The sequence below is a fragment of the Leopardus geoffroyi genome, chromosome D3, assembly GCF_018350155.1.
Source record: "Leopardus geoffroyi isolate Oge1 chromosome D3, O.geoffroyi_Oge1_pat1.0, whole genome shotgun sequence".
Classification (NCBI taxonomy): Eukaryota; Metazoa; Chordata; class Mammalia; order Carnivora; family Felidae; genus Leopardus; species Leopardus geoffroyi.
Window position 1 is genome coordinate 80564879 of NC_059339.1, and position 24814 is coordinate 80589692.

Below are 24814 nucleotides of genomic sequence, written 5' to 3' on the forward strand. Positions count from 1 at the left end.
GTGTGAACGTTATGTTTTCTCTTGTGTAAATACCTACAAGTAGGATTATATATTTAATTTTGTAAGACTGCCCAATTCCTTTTGATAATGGCTGTATCCTTTTGTATTCCCAGCTGCAATGTGTGAGAATTCTAGTTGCACATCCTCACCGGTGCTTCCTGGTATCAGGTGGTGGTGGCAGTGTTGGCCATTCTAACAGTGATATCTCGTTGTGGTTTAATTTTGCCTTTCATGATGACTAATGATATTAATCATCTTTCCATGTGTTTATCATCCATCCATTTTGGTGAGAATGTATTCTTTCACATTAAATAGAGCTGAATGTATTCCTGTAGACACCCTTTATCAAGTTAAGAAAATTCTCTTCTAGTCATAGTTTGCTAAGAGTTTTTATAATGGGTATCAAATTTTGTCATAGGCTTTTCCTGCATTCAGTTGAGATTATCATATTTTTGTTCCTTCATCTGTTGATGTGGTAAGTTACATTGATTTTTGAATGTTGAATCAGCATTACATTCCCAGGATAAATTCTACTTGGTCATGACATATTACCCTTTTTATATGCTGCTGGATTCAATTTTCTGGTAATTTGTTGCTCATGTCTATATTCATGATGGATATTAATTAGCATGTAGTTTTCTTGTGATGTCTTTGACTTTGGTGTCAGGGTAATGCTGGCCTCATAGAATGAATTGAGGAGTGTTTCTTCTTCTTTAGTTTTCTTGAACAGTTTGTACGGAATTAGTATTTCTTCCTTAAATGTTTGGTAGAATTTACCAATAAAAGCCATCTGTGCTTGGAATTTTCTTTGGTTTTTAACTACACATTCTGTTTCTTTGCTATGGGATTATCTATTTCTTCACGAATGCACTTTGGTAATTTGTGTCTCTTGAGGAATTTATCTCTTTCATCTAGGTTTCAAATTTATTGTCATAAACTTGTTAATATTATCCTTTAAAATCTGTAGGATCTGTAGTAATGGCACTCGCTCTCTCCTCCTGATATTGGTAATTTGTCCTTTTATATATCAGTTTGGTTTAAGATTTATTAATTTTATTGATATTCTCAAAAAAAAACCAGATTTTGGCCTCATTGATTTGTCTCTATTGCTTTTGTGTTCTAGTTCATTGACTTCTTGTTTTTATCTTCTTCTTTTTGTTTTGCTCTCACTTTTCTAATTTCTTAACGTGGAAGCTTAGGTCACTGATTTGAGCTTAGAACATCTAATATAAGCATTTAGAGCTGTAAATTTCCTTCTAAGCAATTCTCCAATGTGACTGAAGAATGCACTTTGTTTTGTTGTTGTTGTTTTAATATTTATTCATTTTTGAGAGTGAGAGAGACAGAGCATGAGTGGGGGAGGAGCACAGAGAGAGGGAGACACAGAATCTGAGGCAGGCTCCAGGCTCCAAGCTATCAGAACAGAGCCCGACACGGGGCTTGAACTCACGGACTATGAGATCATGACCTGAGCCAAAGTCAGATGCTTAACCTACTGAGCCACCCAGGTGCCCCGAGAATGCACTTTGAATGACTTGAATCCTTTAAATTTATTGGGACATGTTAGTGGCCTAGAATATGGTCTACACTGGTAAATATTCTCTGCATTTGAAACAATGAGTATTCTGCTGTTGTTGGGGTAGGGTGTCCGTTAGGTCAAGTTGGTTGATACTGTTGTTGAGGTCTTGAATCTCCATACTGATTGTCTACTTGTTCTGTCAATGGCTGAGAGGACCGTAATTATGGGCTTGTCTGTGTCTCCTAGTTTTATCAGTTTTGCTTCATGCATTTCAAAGTTGTATTAAGTGCATAAACATTGGAAATGTCATAGCTTTGTGATGAATGCACTGATCCTTTTCATTATGAAATGACTATTTCTGTAATCTTTGTTCTGAATTATACTTTGATATTAATGTAACTACTGCAGCTTTCTTTTGATTGGTGTTAGCATAGTAGGTCTTTTACCTTTTTAACCTATTTGTCTTTTTATAAAATTCAGTTAGATCTTGCTTTTTTTTAAATCCAGTCTGACTTTCTTTTGGGATAGTGTTTAGACCACTTTTATATTTAATGAAATTGATATGGTTAAATCGTATCAGTTTTACAGATCATTTTAAATGATCTTTATCATTTGTTCATTGTTTTCTATTTGTCTCTTCTGTTCTTCTTTATCTCTCTTCATTCTTTTGGACTATTTATGATTCCATTTTGTTTAGTGGTTGTAGTAAAACCTTTAACTTCTTATTTACAGGTAAACTAATACTTCACATATAAGAACCTTTCAGTGTGTGCTTCCATTTCCCTTCTCCTGGTCTTTGTGCTGTTGTCATGTTTTACTTCTGTTATAAACCCCAAAATACATGGTTATAATTTGTAAGTAGTCATTTTTAAAGCAGTGTTTCTCAACTTCAGTACTGTTGACGTTTTGAGCCAGATAATTCTTGATAGTTGGTGGGCAGGGGAGGGAGGTGTTTCTGTGCACATTACAGGGTGTTTGGCAGCGCCCCTGGCCTCTACCCGCTAAGTGCCAACAGCACCGTCGCTCCCAGCTGCGACCATCAAAGATGTCTCCCCGGGGGTAATTGCCCCCATTGAGAACCACTCTTCTAAAACGATCTTTAAATAAGTTTTATATTTACTCATCTATTTGTCATTTCTTGTACACTTCATTCTTTTATGTAGATTCAGATTTCCATCTGGTATTTCCTTCTGCTTCATGTATTCCTTTTGTATTTCTTATACTGCCAGTCTTTTTTGTGGGAAATCGTGCATCTGAAAAGGTCTTTCTTGCACCTTAACTTTTGAAAGCAATTTTCACTGGTTTAGAAATCCAGGTTGACAGCTTTTTTCAAGCAGTACTTTAAAAATGTTGTTCTGCTGTCTTTGCGTTGTTTCTGTAAGTCTGCTGTCATCAAGGTCTTTGTTCCTCCACCCTACTTGCCCGCCTTTATTCCTGATTTTCAGCAATTGTTACACTTTCCTTTCATTTTCTTTTGTTTGCTATTTGTTGAGTTTCTTGTATCTACAGGTTTACAGTTTTCATCAGATTTGAAATCTTTTCAACCATTAACTTCTTCAAAAGTTTTTCCTGTCTCTGCTCTGTTGAAGACTTCGGTTCCCTGTGCTTGGGGTTACCCCGCACTCACTAATGCCCTGAATTTTTATTTGTCCGCCAGTCTTTTTCCCTCTGGGTTTCATTTTGAAGAGTCTGTGGCCACGGTTAAGTTACCTGGAAACAATGGGATTTGGGTGCGAGACTCTGCAGGCCTCCAGAGCAGGCTCCGCCCGAGGCCCTAACCACCCCCCCCCCCCCCCCACTCCTCCAGAATCTTCCTCCAGGCGATCAGCTGGGCAGGCTTCAAGCTTGCTCTCTGACCTGCACTTCTTATCATCCAGTGTCTCAATACTGTTGTTTCAGAGGTTTTTTTCCCCCCTGCCTTTTTAAGTTGTTTGGAAAAAGATTAAAGGCGTAAGAAAAGGTCCCATTGTTTTAGCTGTTACTCCATTTTGCCCAGTGTGAAAGTTCTCTTTAATAAATGTTTTAGGAATGAATGTGAACCCATGGATTCAGAATCTTGTATTATCCCCCATACTTCCTCTTCTCGGGTCTTTCACTGCCATTTAAAAATAAAATCAGGGGCACCTGGGTGGCTCAGTCGATTAAGCATCTGACCCTTGATTCCAGCCCAGGTCATGATCTCACCAACCATGAGATCGAACCCCATGTTGGGCTCTGCACTAACAGCGCGGGGCTTCTCTTTCTGTCTCCCCCTCTGACCCTCCCCCAGTCTCTCTCTCAAAATAAACTTAAAGCTAAAATCAGAAGATAGGGGGTGGGGGGGGCCAGGTGTGAAGTATCAATGTTTATCCTTCTTCTTTGCTTTACAGAAAATTAGTTGATATGAATCAGCTGGGGTGACTTTACCTTAACTTATTCTTAACCTGTCTGAGGTCCTGGAGGAGGAGACAAGGCTGTTAACAGCGTGGGGCTGGGCAAGGAAAGATGACTTAAGACGTCTTAGCCTTAGGACCGATCATTCTTGCTTTGCAGGTTGTGTGTCGCAGCCCTGTCGGTGAACAACTTCTGTGACAACCGGGAGGCCCTGTACGGGGTGTTTGACGGGGACCGGAACGTGGAGGTGCCCTACCTTCTCCAGTGTACGATGAGTGACATTCTGGCCGAAGAGCTGCAGAAAACCAAAAACGAAGAAGAGTACATGGTCAATACGTTCATTGTTATGCAAAGGTGAAACACAGTTCCTGCCACGTGTTTTCTTGCCCTTCTCGTGAGCGTTTGCCCGACAGTCTCAAAGCACTGTTGTCACATGTGGGTATTCAAGATGCATTCAGGTGATTTGCTTTTGCGTAAGCATCGGGGACACACCGTGTTCCGTCTGAGACATACTGATGTTCAGACAACTTTGTAGGAGGCCGAGTCAATGACAGGAATGTAGTTTAGAGCTTTTGGTCACCGTAGAAACTGGAATGTTTTTCGTAACTCGTAGGGATGAATGTTACAGGCGTCCCCTCCTCCAAAGAACTGTGCCTTCTTAGGTCACTTTAATGGCTCTGTAGGTTGTGAAGGAATTGCCTATTAATTCTGTCCTGCAAACACTCGTGCGGGACCGGGAACCAGTGTGTGAAGGTCAGGAGAACAAGGATGAGCTTTTCTCTTCCTCTCCTTTTTCTCTCGCTGGTTTGGAGCAACCTTTAAAAAAATTCTTTTTAGTGTTTACTTATTTTTGAAGGAGAGAGAGAGAGGCACAGAATCCAAAGCGGGCTCCAGGCTCTGAGCGGTCAGCACAGAGCCCGACGCGGGGCTCGAACTCACGAACCGCGAGATCATGACCCGAGCCGAAGTCGGACGCTTAACCGACGGAGCCACCCAGGCGCCCCTGTGGAGCAGCCTTTAAAGTCACCCTAAGTCATAAACAGCGCCTCCCGAAGAGCTTGGTAGAGGCAGCTCCAGCGAGGGGTCTTTGCTCCTAGGCTCCCTTGCAGATTCTAGTGGGCATGTAGCATTAGCAGCTAAATACTGGTAGCGGCTAACAATTAGCGAGCCCTTAATATGTACCAGTCCTTGCATCACATACACTTTACCCAGTGAGACACTTAGTGTGACTGTCCTTACTTGACTGATGGGAAACTGAGGTACAGAGAAGTGAAGCCAGCTTCTCGTAAGGGCTATTAGAGGGGCAGTAGGACTCCACAGAAGGCTCCAACCGCAAGGCACATCTATCTCCTTCTCTGTTTTTACCATTGCGTCCCAGGAAAAAAAGCACGGGTGTATCAGAAACACAGACGCACATGTGCACGAACGCCCTTCGCACCCCCACCCGGAAGAGGTCTGCTGGTTCCTAGCTGTGCCTTTCACAAGTACCATCGGGCTTCTGGCTTTGCCAAGAGGGATTACTGTGCCTGTGAAAGGGAGAAAGCAGCCCAGCTCGTCCCGGGGGTCCACAGGCCGGAGTTCAAAGACCTAAACTGTCAGCCCATCTCCGGGCTCATTTGTATGCCGCTTCCTTTCCCCGTTAAGAGGACACGGCACACACAGTCATCTTTTCCGCCCTGGGGGAACTGGGTTTTTGCGCATGACATCCTGACGCCTTCGAGTAGGCAGCCCCGGTTTGGTTTCCGTAGCTGGTACGGCCACTCCATGTGGGCCGAAGGTGTGTCTGCCATTGTAAACAGAGGAGTCTGTCCGGACCTTCTTGCTGGTGCAGAAGCAAGAAGTCAGGAGCCCAGGAGGCCTTGCCCTCTGCGGGGCTTGTGGTGGGATTTCTTGGCTCTCTTCGTTGGAGCTTGTAGGTGCTTTGTTTGGACTCAGTCTGTGGAGTGGGGGGGGGGGGGGGGGTCGTGAATAAAAGGGTTTATCACGAGCACTTTGGAGCTTAATTACTAGAAAGGCCTTCCTATGAATATTCTGGAATAGATAATACTGGCCCACGTAAGACAAGAACGTGAACGGCCCAGTAATTAAAGGCTTGGCCCGGAGACGTCCTTGTAAAGTCCAAGTACTTTTGGGGCACACGCGTCGGCGTATGGTTACACCTGTCTAGTGGTCTCTTCAGTTTCCTCTGCTGGGAGCAGAGAGGATGTAAAGAGGTGGACGGAGAGGAAAGAGGCCCTTTTCCTGCTGTCTCTCAGGGTGTGGTAAGTAAGGGAGCAGCAGGACAAGGGTTCCTCTGGTGGCAAAGTGCTACCCCTCCCCACGCCCCCAGGTGTGAGCAGACACCTCGGGGCAGGGGTTGTCCGAATCCACGGCCCTTTTCCTGGGAGAAGCGGAGCAGTGCTTGCTTTGGTGGCAGACGCTAAGCGGAACCCCCAGGTTCTAGGTTTCCTCCCGGCCCCGCCCGGGGCGCACGGCCCCTGCTGAAGGAGAACTGCTGTGTGATACGTCGTACGTGGGTTTGACTCCCTCTCTCTGCATTTCAGGAAGCTTGGAACAGCTGGGCAGAAACTTGGAGGTGCTGCTGTCCTCTGTCACATCAAGCACGACCCTATGGACCCAGGAGGGTCCTTCACCTTGACCTCTGCTAACGTGGGGAAGTGCCAAACGGTTCTCTGTCGGAACGGGAAGCCGTTGCCTCTGTCCAGATCCTATGTCATGAGCTGCGAAGAAGAACTGAAGAGAATTAAGCGGCACAAGGCCATTATCACTGAGGTGAGGAGGGGGTCAGGGCAGAAACCAGCAACGTTCCGAATCCACGGTGTCACAGAGCAACTCCTTTGTGGGGTAGGTCTGAAGGCCTAAGGTACAGGTACAGGCAGAGCAGTTCTCCGTGGCCTGGGTCAGAGGCTGTGCCCAGTGCTTGGGGCCCTTGCCTCCCTCTGCTGATTCCTGCAAGTGCCCCTGTGCAGGGGAGCGTGAGGGCGCTGCCCTGAAGTCAGTGCTCGGCTCTGCCGCTCGTGGGCTAACCCTTCTGAGCCTCTGAGCCTCTAATCAGTAAAGGAGGACTAGTAATGCACCTGTGCGTCTTCCAAGGCCAATGTGAGTGCCAACGTAAAAGTAGCTAATTGTGATTTCGGTTCACACCTCCTGTTCCCTCTGAGTGGTTTCTAACCAGGGGTTCCTCTGCACCTCCCCACCCCGGACATTTAGTCGCGTCCCAAGAGAGTTCTTTTCATGCCTTTGGCAGGCAGTAGGTACCGGCAGGGGGCCCCGCGGCCTCCAGTTCCCCGGACGGCCCCATAACGCAGAATGATTCGGCCTCGGTGGTAACAGTGCCTCTCTTGGGACACCCTGGCGTGAGTCTCCACCCTGGAAGGCACTGGATCTGGGCCCTGGGAGTCCTGCTCCCCCCACCCCCTCACCCCAGGATGGTGAGCACACACTGCGTGTGTGGAAAACGGTGCGGGGCTGTGGAAGCCAGCCTGCCCACAGGACGTGTCCATTCCCCCGTTATTGATGAAACCCCCAGAACCCGGTAGATAGTGGGGAAAGCATCCCAGAGAGGCCTTGATTAGGGCCGGCGGATACTCCCCGTCTCCTTAACGTCGATTCGCACCCCCCCCCCACCCCTTCCAGGACGGCAAGGTGAACGGAGTGACGGAGTCCACGCGCATCCTGGGGTACACCTTCCTGCACCCCAGCGTGGTGCCGCGCCCGCACGTGCAGTCCGTGCCCCTGACCCCCCAGGACGAGTTCTTCATCCTGGGCAGTAAGGGCCTGTGGGACAGCCTGTCCGCCGAGGAGGCGGTGGCGGCCGTACGCAACGTGCCCGACGCCCTGGCGGCCGCCAAGAAGCTGTGCACCCTGGCGCAGAGCTACGGCTGCCGCGACAGCCTCAGCGCCGTGGTGGTGCAGCTGAGCGTCGCCGAGGACGGCTTCTGCTGCTGCGAGCTGGGCGCCGGCGGGGCCGGGCCCCCGCCCAGCCCCGGCATCTTCCCGCCGGCCGCGAGCATGGCGACCAGGGACCGGCCGGCCGACGCGCTGGGCGTGCCGTCGTCCAGCAGCGGCATGGCCTCCGAGATGAGCAGCGAGCTGTCCACCTCCGAGATGAGCAGCGAGGTGGGCTCCACGGCCTCGGACGAGCCGCCGCCCGGCGCCCGGCCGAGAGCAGCCCCGCCTACGCCAGCGAGCCGCGCTGCGCGCTGCACCCGGTGGGCCTGGCCCACGCGTTCCAGCGCCAGCTGTCCAGCGCCACCTTCTCCAGCGCCTTCTCCGACAATGGCCTGGACAGCGACGACGAGGAGCCCATCGAGGGCGTGTTCACCAACGGCAGCCGCGTGGAGGTGGAGGTGGACATCCACTGCGGCCGGGCGCGGGAGAAGGAGAGGCGGCGCCCGCCGCAGGGGCCGGCCGAGGCCAGCGACGAGGGCATCGTCATCAGCGCCAACGAGGAGGAGCCGGGGCCGCCCAGGAGGGCGGACTCCGCCGCCGCCGCCGCGGGGACCGTGGGGCGCCGCCGGGCCAACGGCTCCGTGGCGCCCCAGGAGAGGAGCCACAACGTGATCGAGGTGGCCGCGGACGCGCCTCTCCGCAAGCCCGGGGGCTACTTCGCGGCGCCGGCCCAGCCGGACCCCGAGGATCAGTTCATCATCCCCCCGGAGCTGGAGGAGGAGGTCAAGGAGATGATGAAGCAGCAGCAGCCGCCGCCGCCGCCCCTGCAGCCGCCGGGCCCGGGGGACCAGCTGCCAGACTGCTGTGACACGCCGCTATGACCCCCCCTGGCCCCCCCGGGCGCTCTCGAACAAATAAACTAACCCAGAAAGACTGAGTTGCAAGGGTCTCCCAGGCTCACGTTAAACCAGGGGTTCACTCCACGCCCTCTCCCGCTTTCCCACCCTGTCTCGGCACCTAGTCCTGGGCTCTCCCTCTGTTGGTCATTTCTTTTAAATAATCACCACTTTTCTTCTAGCGATGCTTTACGTTTAACTTCTTCCCCTAACGTATCAGATGTGTAAAGACAAAGAAAAGGTTTAATATATTACAGAGAAACGGTTAATGATAATGTAATATTTTTTCAAATGGCTTTTTCTTGTTTTGTTTGGAGGGCAGGGTGCATTGCCAGTGCTAAATGATTTAATAATATTGTAATTCTGTACTTCTTTGGGGGAAAAGGTTTTTTTTTTTTTTTTTGTCTTGAAAATGATAGACATTTGTAGAATATGGAGACTAACTCCTAGGAGTTGCTTTACTCTGCCAGGTGACTTAAGTCACTGGGATTCACTAATTTTCTCTGAGAGAACAGTTGATTGAGAAATTTCTATTGTAAATAGCTCAGTGCTGTATAGTGACGCTTCAGACGTTTTGTAGTTTTGGCAAAAGGACAAGCCTGAACGACTGACTTTTCTCTTTCTCGCCCCCCTCCTAACCTGCCTCCCGCTCATTCCGTGTGGAGGCTGAGAGCAGCTAAGGGGCTTCTGTTCCAACCAGGTGGATCTCAGGCCACTGGAAACTAACCTGCACACAGGGGCCTCTGAGCCGTTTTTCTTCCTCTCCCGTCCCCACCCCCTTGACCTCCGCAGACACTTGGTGTGTCCCTTACTGCTGCCACAATCAGCATGACTGTAGAGCCTTCAACTAGATCATTTACATACCGAGAGTTCTATTAAAGCAGAATGCACAAATGAACATGTCATAATTTTTGTTATAATAAATATGAAATTTACAAGTATTGGGCCCATCTGCTTTTGTCCCAGGAGCCAGGTGGGTCTAGAAGATCACGGCCAGCTTGGGTTTGGAATGAATGGATGTGACTTCAGGGCTATCAGATACTTCTGACTGGTGCTGTTTGTTTTTGAAGGGAAAACACCCAACAGGTTAACCTACATTTGAATGAACTACCGGAGTCAGCCCTATGGTTAATGATATAAAGGGCTGATCTTCAAGCCTTTCTACTTCCTGTTATTATCACCTAGGGTGGACATTAAGAGAGGGGGGTGGACAGAGGCTATGCAGAGATCCCTGGAAAACTCCTCCCACAAAGCCGAGTTTGTTTCTAATTCTCCCAGGGGCCCCTTGACCCACAGGAACAGGTTAATAGACCTTCGTGTGAACAGGGAAAGTCAGGAAGTGGTTGCCTCACTCTCCATCGCTAGCAGAAACAACGTTGGCACCGTGGGATCCACTAAGAAACCCAGTATTGCCAGCTGACTTACGGGCCCCATTTAGAGACTGTAGCGCCTCCTTTCACCCCACCCTGCGTCTTGTGCACCGTGTGTGGAAGGTGCTGGTGGTCATTCTGTCTCACGTGGACCAGCTTCCCAGCCACACCTGTCTTCCTTTTCAGGTCTGCCCTTGTGTGGGACCTGGCTGGTTCCATGACAGGACAGGGCAAATAGTATTTCTCAACCTGTAGACTCGGTGATGGGCAGTCTGTTCTTTCACTGGGGTCCAGATCAGTGGACCAGCCTGGTCTTGGTGATGTCCACGCTTCATTCTGCGTCCGGCTGCATGTACACATGCTCTTTGAAAACCACCAAGGCCGTAGAAGGATGCGCCCATCTTAGCCCAATAAGGGACCCAGGCATCAAGGGACTAGACTGCCCAAGCCCAGGCAGAGCTCTCCGTTCTAGACAGGAAGCAAAACCAGCTCAGGATCTACCAATCCAGACCCTTCTACCAACGCCTTGCCTTCCTCAGGCTTTGCCCCGCCCCAGGGGGATCCGAGCACACTTGGAAAGCTCTGGGATTTCACATGAGCGCCTTATTCGCTACAGAAGAGGGGGCGCCGCCGGGGCCTGTCTCTGGAGCCCCGACACCCACCTGATCTGACCTCGTTTCTCTTGATTGCTTTTGTCACAGCGCCACCTGCTGGTGAGATCAGACTCTGGGTAGAAATGGGCTTACTTAACTCGGTTCTTTATCCTTCCTCCACTCTTCCAGAAGAAACAAAGTTACTTATCATTTTCTTAGGAGCGTGCCAGAAAGCAATCCCAAGCACCCAATAGGCAGAGAAGCTGCATTAAACCTTACTATGGCACCAGGGCAGGTCGGCCTTGCAAGGTGGGAAAAGGAGACGCAGACGAATCAAAAGGTGTAACCAGAATCCCAGCATGAATCTGGGAGAGAGGAAGTCAGGCTCCAACATCCACTGAGCTCCCCGTTCCCCAGGATGAGAGAAACACAAATCCATGATGTGTGTTAGGTCTTCAAGGCCCACATCCGAGACTCTGCTCCCTGCTGGCACGGCCCAGCACGGAACGACGGAACATTCTCGTTTGTGAGGACTCCCACGTGAGCACTGGTCAGACGGCACCGTGAGTTCACCCGCTACAAAGAGAATTTCGTTCAGTGTGGGGTTGGGGCGTCTGCCCCACCCGCCTCCCAGGGATCGAGCCAGATAATGTATTTAAAGTAATTTGTGGAGAGGAAAGCCTCATACAAGCGAAGTATTGTCGCGGTTGTGAATGAACCAATGACGGTCACCGGTAAGAACTGGGAGCACAGCAGAAGTACCTTTTGAAATTAAAAGCTCTCAGAGAAACGTCCGTCGGAGGGGTCGCAGGTGGCAGAGATGAGGGAACAGTAAAGAAAATCGGCTTTTCTCATTTCTTGCCACTAAATCTCATTTTGCTTTTAGTTCCTCCCACAGAAATTTCCTGCAGACTAACCTGTGCAAGCTTTTCAGTGTCACTTTCGTCACCCGTCTCTCGTGAACTGGTTCTTACCGCCGCATATGTGAAAGAGGACAGCAAAAGGCTGTCCCCATCCCACGCCAAAACACAACTGCAACCAACTTCAGGCTGACTTGGGCACACCTGCTGTCCTGATCAGTGAGTGAAAGCACGAACGACACGAGGCAGGCAGAGCTCTGGACCAGTAACAGGAAGCAAGTCCCCGGTCACCGCAACCCCCCGTTCACTCAACAGTCCAGACGCAGGACACGCTCACAGGACCTCAGATGCAGTGGGCCTTGGGGGTGGTGATGGCCGGGCCAACCACGTGGGGTCCTGAGTGTCTGAGCCAGCGGGAAGATGGACCAAAGACCCTGCATATTGTCCCCTCCCTTGTAGAAGACTAAGGTTGAACATTTGACAGGAGGAAATGGGCAAAGGGGTCCCCGAGGCCACCTTCCATTTTCTAGGCTGTGGGTTAGAGTAGAAAGCCATGCTGTCCCTTGCCTGCTTGTTGGGCTCTGATTAATGAGTCGCTTCATTTTATTCCAAATCAGAAACGCGGGGGTGCCTGGGTGGCTCAGTTAAGTGTCTGACCCTCGATCAGCTTGGGTCGTGATCTTGTGGTTTGTGGGCTCGAGCCCCGCATCGGGTTCCATGCTGTTCGCGTGGAGCCTGCTTGGCATTCTGTCTCTGCTCTTCCCCCGCTCGTGCTTTTTCTCGGAATAAATAAATAAACTTAAAGAAAAAATTATCCAAATCAGAAAGCGTATTCTATCCTGTTCAAAAGGGGAGTAGCAGGCACTTTTCTGCTATCTGCTTATGACCAACCAGACTATGGTAACGGTCATTCCTCTTCTGAAAGAGGTGGAATTAAAACTGGCTTTCACCTGAAATTATAAGGAAGTTCTAGTCATTACCATTATTTGGGTCTTATTCCAAAGACTGTACTTTGCCCTAATTACTAGTCTTCTCTATTGAAAAACGTTGAAATGTCAACAAAGATCATTTTCCCAAATGTTGTGCCTTGATGTTGACTCTGTGAGCTCATTTAATAGGTCATTGGCTTTTCTGGGTCTTTAAGAAAATTCCATAGGGGCACCTGGATGGCTCGGAAGGTTGAGCGTCTGACTTCGGCTCAGGTCACGATCTCACAGTTCGTGAGTTTGAGCCCCGTGTCGGGCTCTGTGCTGACAGCTTGGAGCCTGGAGCCTGCTTCGGATTCTGTGTCTCCCTCTCTCTCTCTGTCCCCTCCCCTGCTCATTCTCTCTCTCTCTCTCTCTCTCTCTCTCTCTCTCTCAAAAATAAACATTAAAAAAGTCTTTTAAAAAAGAAAAAAGAGGGGCGCCTGGGTGGCGCAGTCGGTTAAGCGTTCGACTTCAGCCAGGTCACGATCTCGCGGTCTGTGGGTTCGAGCCCCGCGTCGGGCTCTGGGCTGATGGCTCAGAGCCTGGAGCCTGTTTCCGATTCTGTGTCTCCCTCTCTCTCTGCCCCTCCCCCGTTCATGCTTTGTCTCTCTCTGTCCCAAAAATAAATAAACGTTGAAAAAAAAAAAAAAAGAAAGAAAACAGAAAACTCCATAATTAACAGCAGCTTTCCATTTAGAAATCGTGCCGTAAGCCAGCGATACAACCTGCGCGCAAAGTTCACTCTTCTATTTGTTTTATCGTCTATGACACATTTTAAGAACTGCTTGAATATTCCTCTCCCTAGAACATTTCAGGAGGTTAAAAATAGCTCTTTAAGATCTCCAGTCCAACACAGCGACGACGCAGGAAGAACCTGAACGCACCTCCGGCGCTGACGCATCACATCTACAGCTATTTATAGAGCAATTCCTCCTGGAGCCGAACTGAGGGCCGACTGAGCAGCTTCACGAAAGACAGAGAACAGCAAGAGAGAGAGAGAGAGAGGCACGGTAGCAAAGGGAACCCCAGCCCGACACCAGGAGCTGCAGCGGGGACACTACCGAGGGACCATGAGCAGATTCGTCTGCTGTGAAGCACAGGAAAAAAAAAAGCCACAGTTGAAAAGGGCAATGAAAATATAAAGGAAGCAGACCTGGAAACGAAGCAGTGGCGGCCGGGGCAGAGAGGCTGTCGAGGGCCGCGACTGACGGTCCACGTCCCCCGCCTTAGTGCCGACGGGAGCAGGGGCTGGGTGCCCTCGCTGACCCGTCGCCTCAGGGAGTCGCAGGCTCCTCCTGGCCCCCACCGGCCCCAGCTGTCCCAGCAAGAGGCCACCCGAGGCGCACGCCAAACAGCCCTGCTCAGCACTCACTACAGCTCCGAGCGGCTCACCAAGGCGACACGGGTGCAGAGCGCACTGCGACGCTCCAGTCCCGGGCCACTTGGACGACAGAGGACTCACCTGGAGTCCCGTCTGCAGAACCGCCCCCCCCCCCCCCCCCCCCCCCCCACCGGGAGCCCCGGCCAATGCCCGCCTCAGCTCGAGCCGCATCGCCGGGTTAGCCCCAGAACGGAGTGCTCCAGGACCCCCAGCCTATGACAGCGACGGCTCCCGCCAGCCAGCCAAGGTCACCAGGCACAGTCCACCCAGGGGACCACCGTACACAAGACCATTCCTCCAAGGTTAGGAGAAGCAGGGGCGCCTGGGTGGCTCAGTCAGTGAAGGGTCAGACTCCTGATTTCGGCTCAGGTCATGCTCTCATGACGCGTGAGTTCGAGCCCCACGGGTCCGGCCGTGCACTGAGAGCGCGGAGCCCGCTTGGGATTCTCTCTCTCCCTCTCTCTGCCCCTCCCCTGCTTGTGCGCACGCTCTCTCTCTAAAAAAATTTTTTCAAAATTGAGGAAAAGTAGCTGTTCCACCTAACGCATAGAAACGAACACAGAAAGAAAAGCAAAATGGACAGAAAAACATGCTCCAAAGAATAAGACAAAACCTCAGAAAAAAAGAAATGAATGAAATGCAGATAGAAACAATCTCCCAAAGAATTCAAAGTAACGTTCACAAAAATGCTCGCCGGGATGGAGAGAAGAGTGGACGTGCCCAGTGAGAACTTCAACGAAGTGACAGAAAATATAAGAAACACCAGTCGGGATTGAAGAAGTTCGTAACTGAAATGAAAACTACATTAGAGAGGATCAACAGATTAGACAATGCAGAACAGACCAACGATCTGGAAGACGGGGCCATGGAACAGCAAAAAGAACAGCAAAGCTGAACAAAAAGAAGAAAAATGTAAATGACGACAGGTTAAGGGATCTCTTGGACAATGTAAAGCAAGCAAACATTCACATTATAGGAAACCCAGAAGGAGGAGAGAGAGGGAAAGGGGCAGAAACATCATCTGAAGACATACCAGCTGGAAACTTCCCTAACCAAGGGAAGCAAACAGACGCGTGGGTTCAAGAAACAGAGTTTCAAACAAGATGAACCCAAGGAAGTCCACACTACGACATATGATCATTAAAATGCCAAAGATTACAGAGAAAGAGAATTTGAAAAGCAGCAAGACGAGAGATAACTGCCGGCCAGGACAGCCGCGCCACAGAGACGGATGGAACTGTTGCCGAGTTTATCGTGAGGACCGTCTCGATGATCCCAATGACCGAAATGATGACGCTCTTCCAACCTGGGAATCTTTTTGTCTGAAACTCAGCAGACCGTAGACTTCCAGCAGAGAAAGGAATCTCTTGTTCGGGCCTTGCTTCTGCTCCGTGAGGAGAAGCGTGCAAGTGCCCACGACGCGGCCCCGTTAGACGCCGCTTATACTCTCCTGTGAGCACCAGAAAGTTTGGGATGTTTTTCGGATGAGGAAAGAACCGGGTGAAGGCACTGACCTTTTTGGTTCGGAACCAACATGGGACGATTCTTCAGACAGCGTTAGAAAATGTGACGGTCCGCTTCAGAGAGGCTGTGGAGAATGCGGTATGGATCCGAAATGCCTGGGGAACCAGGAAGAGTTCATACCTGCCTATGTGGTAAACTATTCCCAGACCCCCTGCGCCTTCCCCTCCTCCTTCCAGCTGAAGAACAATACAACCCTTCTGGGCCAGGCACGGACAGGTGCTGGCGATCACCATCCGGCTCTGAAAATGGACCTCACAGGCCGGTATCCGGGTTCTCTGAAGGCTACTACTGTTTTTAAACAGTGTAATCAGACCTTTGAAATTCACAAGTCAACTACACCCCTACAAGCAAGAATCCTTGGAGATTCTTGGATTCACGTGGATTCAAGGATCATTCATGACAGCAGACTAGAAAAAGAGACACTTTGGGAGACCATCCTCGACCAAGACAAGAATTTGCACAACATCCGCTTGAAACAAAGTCCAAAGTGACGTAAACGGAGACATCTGGCAGCACCCGGGTGGCTCAGTCGGTTAAGACTCCGACTCCCGATTTCGGCTCAGGTCACGATCTCACAGTCTTGAGATGAGGCTCTGTGTTGGGGTCAGTGAGGAGCACAGAGCTTGCTTGGGATCTCTGCCCCTCCCCTGCTCATGTTCTCTCTCTCTCTTTCAAAACAAATAAACTTTATTTATTTATTTATTTTTCAACGTTTTTATTTATTTTTGGGACAGAGAGAGACAGAGCATGAACGGGGGGGGGGGGGGCAGAGAGAGAGGGAGACACAGAATCGGAAACAGGCTCCAGGCTCTGAGCCATCAGCCCAGAGCCCGACGCGGGGCTCGAACTCACGGACCGCGAGATCGTGACCTGGCTGAAGTCGGACGCTTAACCGACTGCGCCACCCAGGCGCCCCAAAACAAATAAACTTTAAAAAAATTTAAAAATAAAAAAGAATTGGAGACATCTTGGCTGAGAGAAAAGAACCCCTCCGGTGCCTAATAAAGTTCTCCAGCCCGCGGCTTCTGGAAGTAGTGAAATGCCTGGCACCAACTGGTATTTCAGATGATACACACTTTCTCCACTGCTCACTTGCACACCCATAAGGGGAAGGATGATTTTAAAATCAGAGATAAATAAGATGTGGTTTTGTAAGCACAGTATTTCCTTGGCTATATTGCATATGCGTTTCAGTTAACAGCTAGTTGGATGGCTTCTGTTTATAAACTTGTGTTTTAGAAATTAATTCTTGATATTGACAATTTAGAAATGTTCAGTATGCTTCTGGGGACTGATTCTTTCCTCCTCGACTGTGTACCTCTCTCCTCCATATCCTGCAAAGCATAGCAATTAGGAGCCTTTAAAAAGTGACAAGATGTTCTTTTATTCATTACCATCTCTCGATCCTGGAGAGATCAGGTTCTAATTGCTTGTTTCCATGAATTTCGTCCTAAGCCTTGGATCATGGAAAGCAGCAGCAAGAAACTATCCTCAACTCAAAACTTCCTAGGAAAATCATAAAGTTGGCCCATTCAAAGGGTACAGTTGGGTCCATTAAGTGATTGCAGGAGGTAGCATATCAGATGATTCAGTTATATAAAAGAATATCTTCATTGTAAATAGGAAGCTTTTCATAATGTTTTATCATACATATGGCATTCAAACTCACCATACTATGCTGATTTGTGAATAAGGATTTTAAAACTGGTAAAAAGAAATAAACAAAAGCAGCATGAGAGAAGCAACTAGTTATATACAAAGTAAAACCTCACAAAGCTATCGGCTGATTTTTCAGCAGAAAGTTTGCAGCCAGAAGGCAGCAGCATGATAAATTCAAAGTGCTGAAAGAAAAAAAAAAAAAAAACCTACAACCAAGAATACCCGGCAAGGTTACCATTCAGAATTGGAGGAGAGGTAAAGAGTTGCCCATACCAAGGAAGGCTGGGAGGGAGGAAAAAAATAAAGGAGTTCATCACCACTGAATTGGCCTTACAAGAAATATTAAAGCACTTCTTAAATGGAAAAGAAAAGGCCATAATTACAAGAAAATTATGAAAGGAAAAAATTTCATGAATAAAATCAAATATATAGTAAAGGTAGCAATCATTTATGAAGCTAGTATGAAGGTTAAAAGACAAAAGTAGTAAAAATCAACTCTATCTAAAAAATTAGATAAGAGGACCCACTACCTAAAAAGATGTAAAATGTGACCATATATACATAAAACATGGACGGGGGAATAAAAGTGAAGTTCTTTTAGGATATGTTCAAACTTAAGTGACCATCAACTTAACACAGACTGCTATATATTTATATATATTTTTTAAATATGAATACAGACTGCTATATATTTATATATGTACATTTAAAATTTTTTTAATGTTTATTTTTGAGAGAGAGAGAAAGACAGAGCACGAGCAGGGGAGGGGCAGAGAGAGAGAGACACATACACAATCTAAAGCAGGGTCCAGGCTCTAAGCTGTCAGCACAGAGCCCAAGGCGGGGCTTGAACCCACGAACCATGAGATCATGACCTGAGCTGAAGTCGGACGCTTAACCAACTGAGCCACACAGGCACCCCTATATGTATATTTTATATGTGAATTTCATGGCAACCACAAACCAAAAACCTATAATAGATGCCCAAATATTATAGGAAAGATAGCCAAGCATAACCTAAAGAAACTCATCAATCACGAGGAAAGAGCAAAAGAAGGAGGAACAGAGAAGAACTACAAAAACAACCAGAAAACAACTAACAAAGTCGTAAGACATGCATCCCTACCGATACTTAGGTAGGATGTAAATGGTCTAAATGCTGCAATAAAAGACATGAGGTGTCTAAATGGATAAAAAAGGAAGGCCCACCTATAGGCTACTTAGAAGAGACTCACTTCAGACCATACAGACTGGAAGTAACAGAGAGAAAAAGATATTCCACGCAAATGGGGGGGAAAAGATGGGGTAGCAATACACATTTGGCAAAAAAAAAAAAAAAAAAGAGTTCAAAACAAAGAATGTAACAAGAAAGTAGGGCATTAAAAATAAAAGGATAAATCCAACCAGAGGATATAACAATATCCATGCACCTAACACTGGAGCACTTCAAACAAACAAACAAAAATATTAACAGACAAAAAGGGTGACACTGACAATAATACAATAATAACTTAGGACTTTAACATCCCACTGACATCAATGCACAGATCATCCAGGCAGAAAGTCAATAAGAAAACAGTGTCCTTAAATGGCACATTAAACCAGGTATACTGAACAGATATATATAACACGTCCCATCCAAAAACAACAGAATACATCTTCTATTCAAGTGCACATGGAAACTTCTCCAGGATATCTCATGTTGGCCACAAAACAAGTCTCAATAAATTTAAGCTTTAAATCCTATTAAACATCTTTTCTGAACACATTGGATGAAACTAGAAATCAATTACAAGAAAAAACTTGAAAACATGTGGAGCTTAACAACATGCTGCTAAACAACCAGAGGAAAAATGGAAAAACCAAACAGAAAACTTAAAAGTACATGGAGACATAAATGAAAATGAAAACACAACCCAAAATCTTTGGGACACAGCAAAAGGTTCTAAGAGGGAAATATATACCAATACAGGCCTGCCTGAAGAAAAAAGAAAAATCTCAATCTAAACTTACACGTACAGAAACTAGAAAAAGAATAAACCCCAAAGTTAGAAGGAAGAAAATAATAAAGATCAGAGCAAAAATTAAATGAAAGAGACTAAAAAAACAACAAAACAAAAACAAACAAACAAAAAACAATAGAAACATTCAACAGACCCAAGAGCTGGTTCTTTGGAAAGATAAATAAAATTGATAGCCAGACTCATCAAGGAAAAAAAAAACGGATGACACAAAATCTGGAAAGAAGTAACAACCAACCAACACCGCAGAAACACAAAGAACTATGAAAGACCTACTATGAAAAATTACCTATCAACAACTGGACAACCCAGAAGAAATGGATACAATCCTAGAAACATATAATCTTCCAAAACAGAATGAGGAAAAATAGAAAATCTGAACAGAATGATTACCAGTTATGAAATGGAATCAGTAAAACAAATCCCAACAAATGAAAGCATTCACAGGTGAATTCTACCAAGAATTTAAAGAAGAGTTAATACCTATTCCTGTCAAACTATTCCAAAAATTAGAAGAGGAAAGAAAGCTTCCAAATACATTCTATAAGGCCAGCATTATCCTCATACCAAAACCAGACTACAAAAAAAAAAAAAAAAAAAAGGAAATGACAGGCCAATATCCCTGATAAACATCAACTCAAAAATCCTTAAGACAATACAGCAATTCACCAATACGTTAAAAAGATCATTTGCCACAATCAGCGCAATTTATTTTGAGGATGCAAGGATGATTCAATGTCCACAAAATCAACGTGATACACGTTAACAACTGAAAGATAAAAATTATGTGACCGTCTCATTAGATGCAGAAAAAGCATTTGACAAAATTCAATATCCATTCATGATAAAAACTCTCAAAAAGTAGATTTAGTGGGAACATACCTTAATATAATAAAGGCAAAAATGTGACAAACCCCTAGGTAACTCTATGAAGAAAAACAGAGCTTTCCCTCTAAGATCAGGAACAAGACAACAATGTCCACTCTTGCCACTTTTATTCAAATAGCACTGGAAGTCCTAGCCACAGCCATCAGACAATGAGAAGAAACAAAAGGCATCCAAGTTGGTAAGGAAGAGGTAAAACTATCACATGATTCTATATGCAGAAAACCCTAAAGACTCCACCAAGAAACTAATAGAATATGTGAATTGAGTAAATTTGCAGTATACAGAATTAACATACAAAAATCTGCTGTGTTTTTATATAAAAACAACAAAGTAGCAGAAAGACATACCAATTCCCTTTATAGCTACACCAAAAAGAATAAATTACCTAGGAATACACTTAACCAAGGAGGTGAAAGACCTCTACTTTGAGAACTATAAACACTGATGAGATAAACTCATGGAAAGATATTCCATGTTCATGGATTGGGAGAGTATTATTTTTTTAAGTTTATTTATTTTGAGTGAGTGAGGCGGGGGTGGAGGGCAGACACAGGAGAGAAGCAGAAAGAGGGAATGAGAGAGAATCCCAAACAGGCTCCACAACGTCAGTGTGAACCCCAATGTGGGGCTCGAACTCACAAACTGTGAGATCATGATCTGAGCTGAAATCAAGAGTCAGACACACAACCAAATGAGCCACCCAGGTGCCCTGGATTGGAAGACTATTCTTAAAATGTCCACACTACCCAAAGCTCATTGCAATCCCTATCAAAACACTAATAGCATTTTTCACAGAACTAGAACAAATCATTCAAAATTTTGTACGGAACCACAGAAGACCTTGAATAGCCAAAGTAATCTTAAAAACAAAGCTGGAGGTATCACGATCCCAGTTTCAAGATCTACTACAATAGTCAAAACAGTATGGTGCTGGCACATAAATGAACATTTCAATGGAATACAGTGAGAGCCCAGAAATAAACCCATGGTTCTATGGTCAATTCAGGTATGACAAAGGAGGCAAAAAGAGCGGGTGGGGAAAAGACCATCTCTTCAACAAACAGTGCTGGGAAAACAGGACAGCGACATGCAAAGTGGATCACTTTCTTCCACCGTACACGCACAAAAAAATGGATTAAAGACTTAATGTGAGGCCTGAAACCAGAAAACTCATGGCAGAAAACATAAACAGTAATCTCATGGACTTCAGCCTTAGCAACGTTCTAGATCGGTGTCCTCAGACAAGGGAAGCAAAAGCAAAAATAACCTGTTGAGACTACACCACCAGTAAAAAGTCATGCACAGTGAGAGAAACCATCAAAAAACAAAAAGGCAACCTACTGAATGTAAGAAAATATTTGCAAATGAAATATCTGATAAGGGATTAATATCCAAAAAATATAAAAACGTATACAACACTAAAAAAAAATAAAATCTAACTAGAAAAGGGGCAGAGGACCTGAATAGACTTTTCTCCAGAGAAGACATACAGATGGCCAAGGGGCACAGGAAAAGACTCTCAACCTCACTAACCATCAGGATATGCAGATCGAAAGCACAATTAGGTATCACCTTCCCAGTCAAATGGCTGGTATCAAAAAGACAAGAAATAGGCGTTGGTGAGGATGTGGAGAAAGAGCCCTCGTGTAGTTCTGCTGGGAACGTAAACTGATGCAGCAACTGCGGAAAATAGTACGGAGGTTCCTCAAAAACTTAAAATAGCAATAATACATGATCCAGTGAAATTCTAGCACTGGCTATTTACCCAAAGAAAATGAAACCACGAATTCAAAAAGATATATGCACCCCCGTTTTTATTGCAGCATTATTTATAACAGCCCAAGTTATGAAAACAACTTAAGTGTTGATTAATAGATGAATGGCTAAAGATGTATACACACACACACACACACACACACACAGGAATATTACTCAGGCATAAAAAAGAATGAGATCTCACCATTGCTGACAACATGGGTGGACACAGAGGGCATGATGCTAAGAGAAAGAAGTCAGAAAAAGATAAATACCATATGATTTCACTTCTATGTGGAACTTAACAAACAAAACAAATGAAGAAACAAACAAAAAAGCAGGAACACAGCCGCAAATGCAGAGAACTGGCAGTTTCCAGAGGCAACTGGAGTGGGCGTTGTAAAGCGGGGAAAGGGAGTGAGAAGCATAGGCTTCCTTCTGGTTGTCAAATGAAGGTGACAGGGATGAGAGGTCCAGTGTGGGGACTACAGGGTATTCTAATAGCGCTGTGTGGTGACAGATGGCAGCTGCACTCGTGGGGAGCACAGCATAACACGGAGCCATCAAATCGCCATGTTGCACACCTGAACCCGACGTAATACGGTGCGTCAGCTAGGCTTCAAGAATGCAAGGATACTGCATTCTTTCATCGGAAATGTCATTACCACAACACCAATAAAAGACGACTAAACCTTGCCGGTTAAAAACTGGCGTTCATGGTTTTTTAAGAAAAAGGTAATACGTGCTCATTTACAGAACATTTTAGACACGCAGTAGAATCCCACAACTTAGAAACAGCATTGTTAAAATTTGAGTCTATTTTCATTTAAGATTTCTTCTCTATGTGGGCACATATTTTTTTAATGCTTATTTTTTGACAGAGATAGCAGGGGAGGGGCAGAGAGAGAAGGAGACAGAGGATCCAAAGCGGGCTCCACACCGAGAGCAGAGAGCCCGAGGCGGGGCTCGAACTCACAGACTGTGAGATCATGGCCTGAGCCGAAGCCAGCCGCTCCCGCGCGCCGAGCCCTCCGCCGTTTTGCACCCTCCTGGGCTGTGGAGCAAGAAAGGCACCGGTTCAGGCCGACGGCCCCACCTGGTGCGCAGCTCCAGACCCCCTAGGCCTTGCTGCGTCCCTGGCAGCACTGATCTTAGACCTTCCTCACGACCCTAAGTGCCTCAGTTCCCGGCACGTCACCCACTGTAGGCCATCTCCGGCCTCTTCCTTCTCTGCTCCCAGCCTCCGGGCCCCTCTGCCGCCCGCACCCTGCTGCTGCTGCTGCAAGTTCAAGGTCCTCTTCTCGGGCTCTGCCCTGGCACTGCTCCCTCCCCCGGAAGCGCGCGCAGCCTCTCCCATTGAGCAACGTGAAAATGGACGATCGTCCCTGTTCCTGCTTCCGTGGTCCGCTCTCCTCTCTCCTTCCCCTACGTCCTGCCTGCCGTCCCTCCCCCGTGGCCTGGAGGCTGCTCAGCAGGGTCGCCGGTGGCCTTGGGTCTGGCTTCCAGGGACAGTGGCGCGTTACAGCCTCCAGTGGCACTTGGTGCCCACAGCTGACCATTCCTCGGATCAAACTGTCCCGTCCCCCACCGCTCTCGCTTTGCCTTTGGACGGGCTTCAGACGGTTGCCGCTCCATGTTACGCAGGACGCCCTGCGCGACCCAAAGATTCGGCCCTCGCTGGTCCCTTCCCCTCTTGCTCGCACTGCGATCTGGCCCTGAGCACTCGCCTCGCGTCCCCGTGTCTGCCTCTCCTCTCTGCCTCGGGGACACCTGCTCCCAGGACTCAGGCACCACGAGCCCAACCTGCCCCAGAGCTGCACCTCCTGTAAGCCCGACCGGAGTGGAACCTGTCACAGGTCACCAAGTCCTGTCGATCCTTTCTCCTAAACCCTCCTGAGCAGGCAGATATTGGATACATTTTTTTTTTTTTTTAATGAAGACAATTACTTCATATTAACAAAAGGAACGCAAAGGAAATAGAAGAGGGTAAAAGGGTAAAGAATATTTGACCTAAGACTGGATTGAAGGGAGACAAGGAGTTCTGATCCAACGGCGACCCGGGAAGGCCCCGACCTGCCCTCCCCTGCAGACACAGCATACTCGCCGCCGCTATTTGCAGAGCGACTCCCCCTGGAGAGCGGGAGGCTAGCAGGTTCCGCGAGCGACAAACAGACCGTGTACAGTACGGGGGTGGGACCAAGACACCCTAATGGAGGGAACCTCTGCCTCCTATTCTGTGAGCTGCAGCGGGAGGGGACACCACTGAGGGTCTGAGGGCACATTCGCCTGCTGTGGGGAACAGAAAAAGAGGCGCATTTTAAAAGCACGTGCCCATAACACTGCCAAAACACGGGGGGGGGGGGGGGTGGTTACTGGACCCCTCTCCAGGTCAGAAAAGCTGGCAAGCAGCATGGCGACCGCCCTGACAGCACAGACAAGAGCGGGTCTGGGTGCCACATGTAGCCCACGCCCCTGGGAGCCCCCAGCCCCTAACCCACGCCCCGCATTCCCCGGGGGCACAGAAAAGCACGTGTGGTTCAAAAGAGCAACTAAAACGTAAAAGACGCAGTACTAGAACTCCGCCAAATGGCAGGGGAGCCGCTGGGACTCTCTCCCGGGTCCCAGGGGCTGGCAAGTGACACAGTTTACGCTCCCCCCTCTACCTTGATGGCGCAGACAGGAGCAAGGGTTGTGCACCCCAGCCGGTCTAGCACGTCAGTAAACCCTGAGATCCTAGCCCACACCAGCCACAGCTGTTCAGCCCGGGCAACCCCAGCATGGCTCACATAGGAACACCACCGGTCAGCAAGCACTACGGCACCAGTGATCTTACCGAAGTGACACATTTCAGAGAACCCCAGAACATTCCAGGCCTGCATCGCTTTGACTCCAGGTGCCACGCCAAGGCAGCCCTTGCCTTGCACCCACTTCAGCCTCAGCTGTCTGACCAGGGCGCCCTTTGAGAGGAGAGCCACAGGAACACCCCGGCCGGTGTCCACACCGGCTCCTGCCCATCCCACTCTGGCAGCCCCCGCATGGAGTGCCCGAGGACACGTAGCCCATGACAGCCACAGCTCCAGCCAGCCAAAGTCACCAAGCACGCTGTCTGCACAGGG

At 47.8% G+C, this 24814-nt stretch overlaps 1 protein-coding gene and 1 pseudogene across 1 annotated transcript in view; both read left to right on the forward strand.

Moving 5' to 3' along the window:
* The window catches only part of PHLPP1 (PH domain and leucine rich repeat protein phosphatase 1), a 214557-nt gene extending 204937 nt beyond the window's left edge, over positions 1-9620 (forward strand). The window contains 4 exon segments of the mRNA XM_045458800.1: positions 4052-4246; positions 6436-6664; positions 7529-8048; positions 8051-9620. Of these exon segments, the coding sequence (XP_045314756.1) occupies positions 4052-4246; positions 6436-6664; positions 7529-8048; positions 8051-8664 (1558 nt within the window). The 3' untranslated portion in view covers positions 8665-9620.
* A 1462-nt stretch (positions 9621-11082) lies between these two features.
* On the forward strand, positions 11083-16030 carry LOC123587504 (annotated as a pseudogene).
* Positions 16031-24814: the final 8784 nt, after the last annotated feature.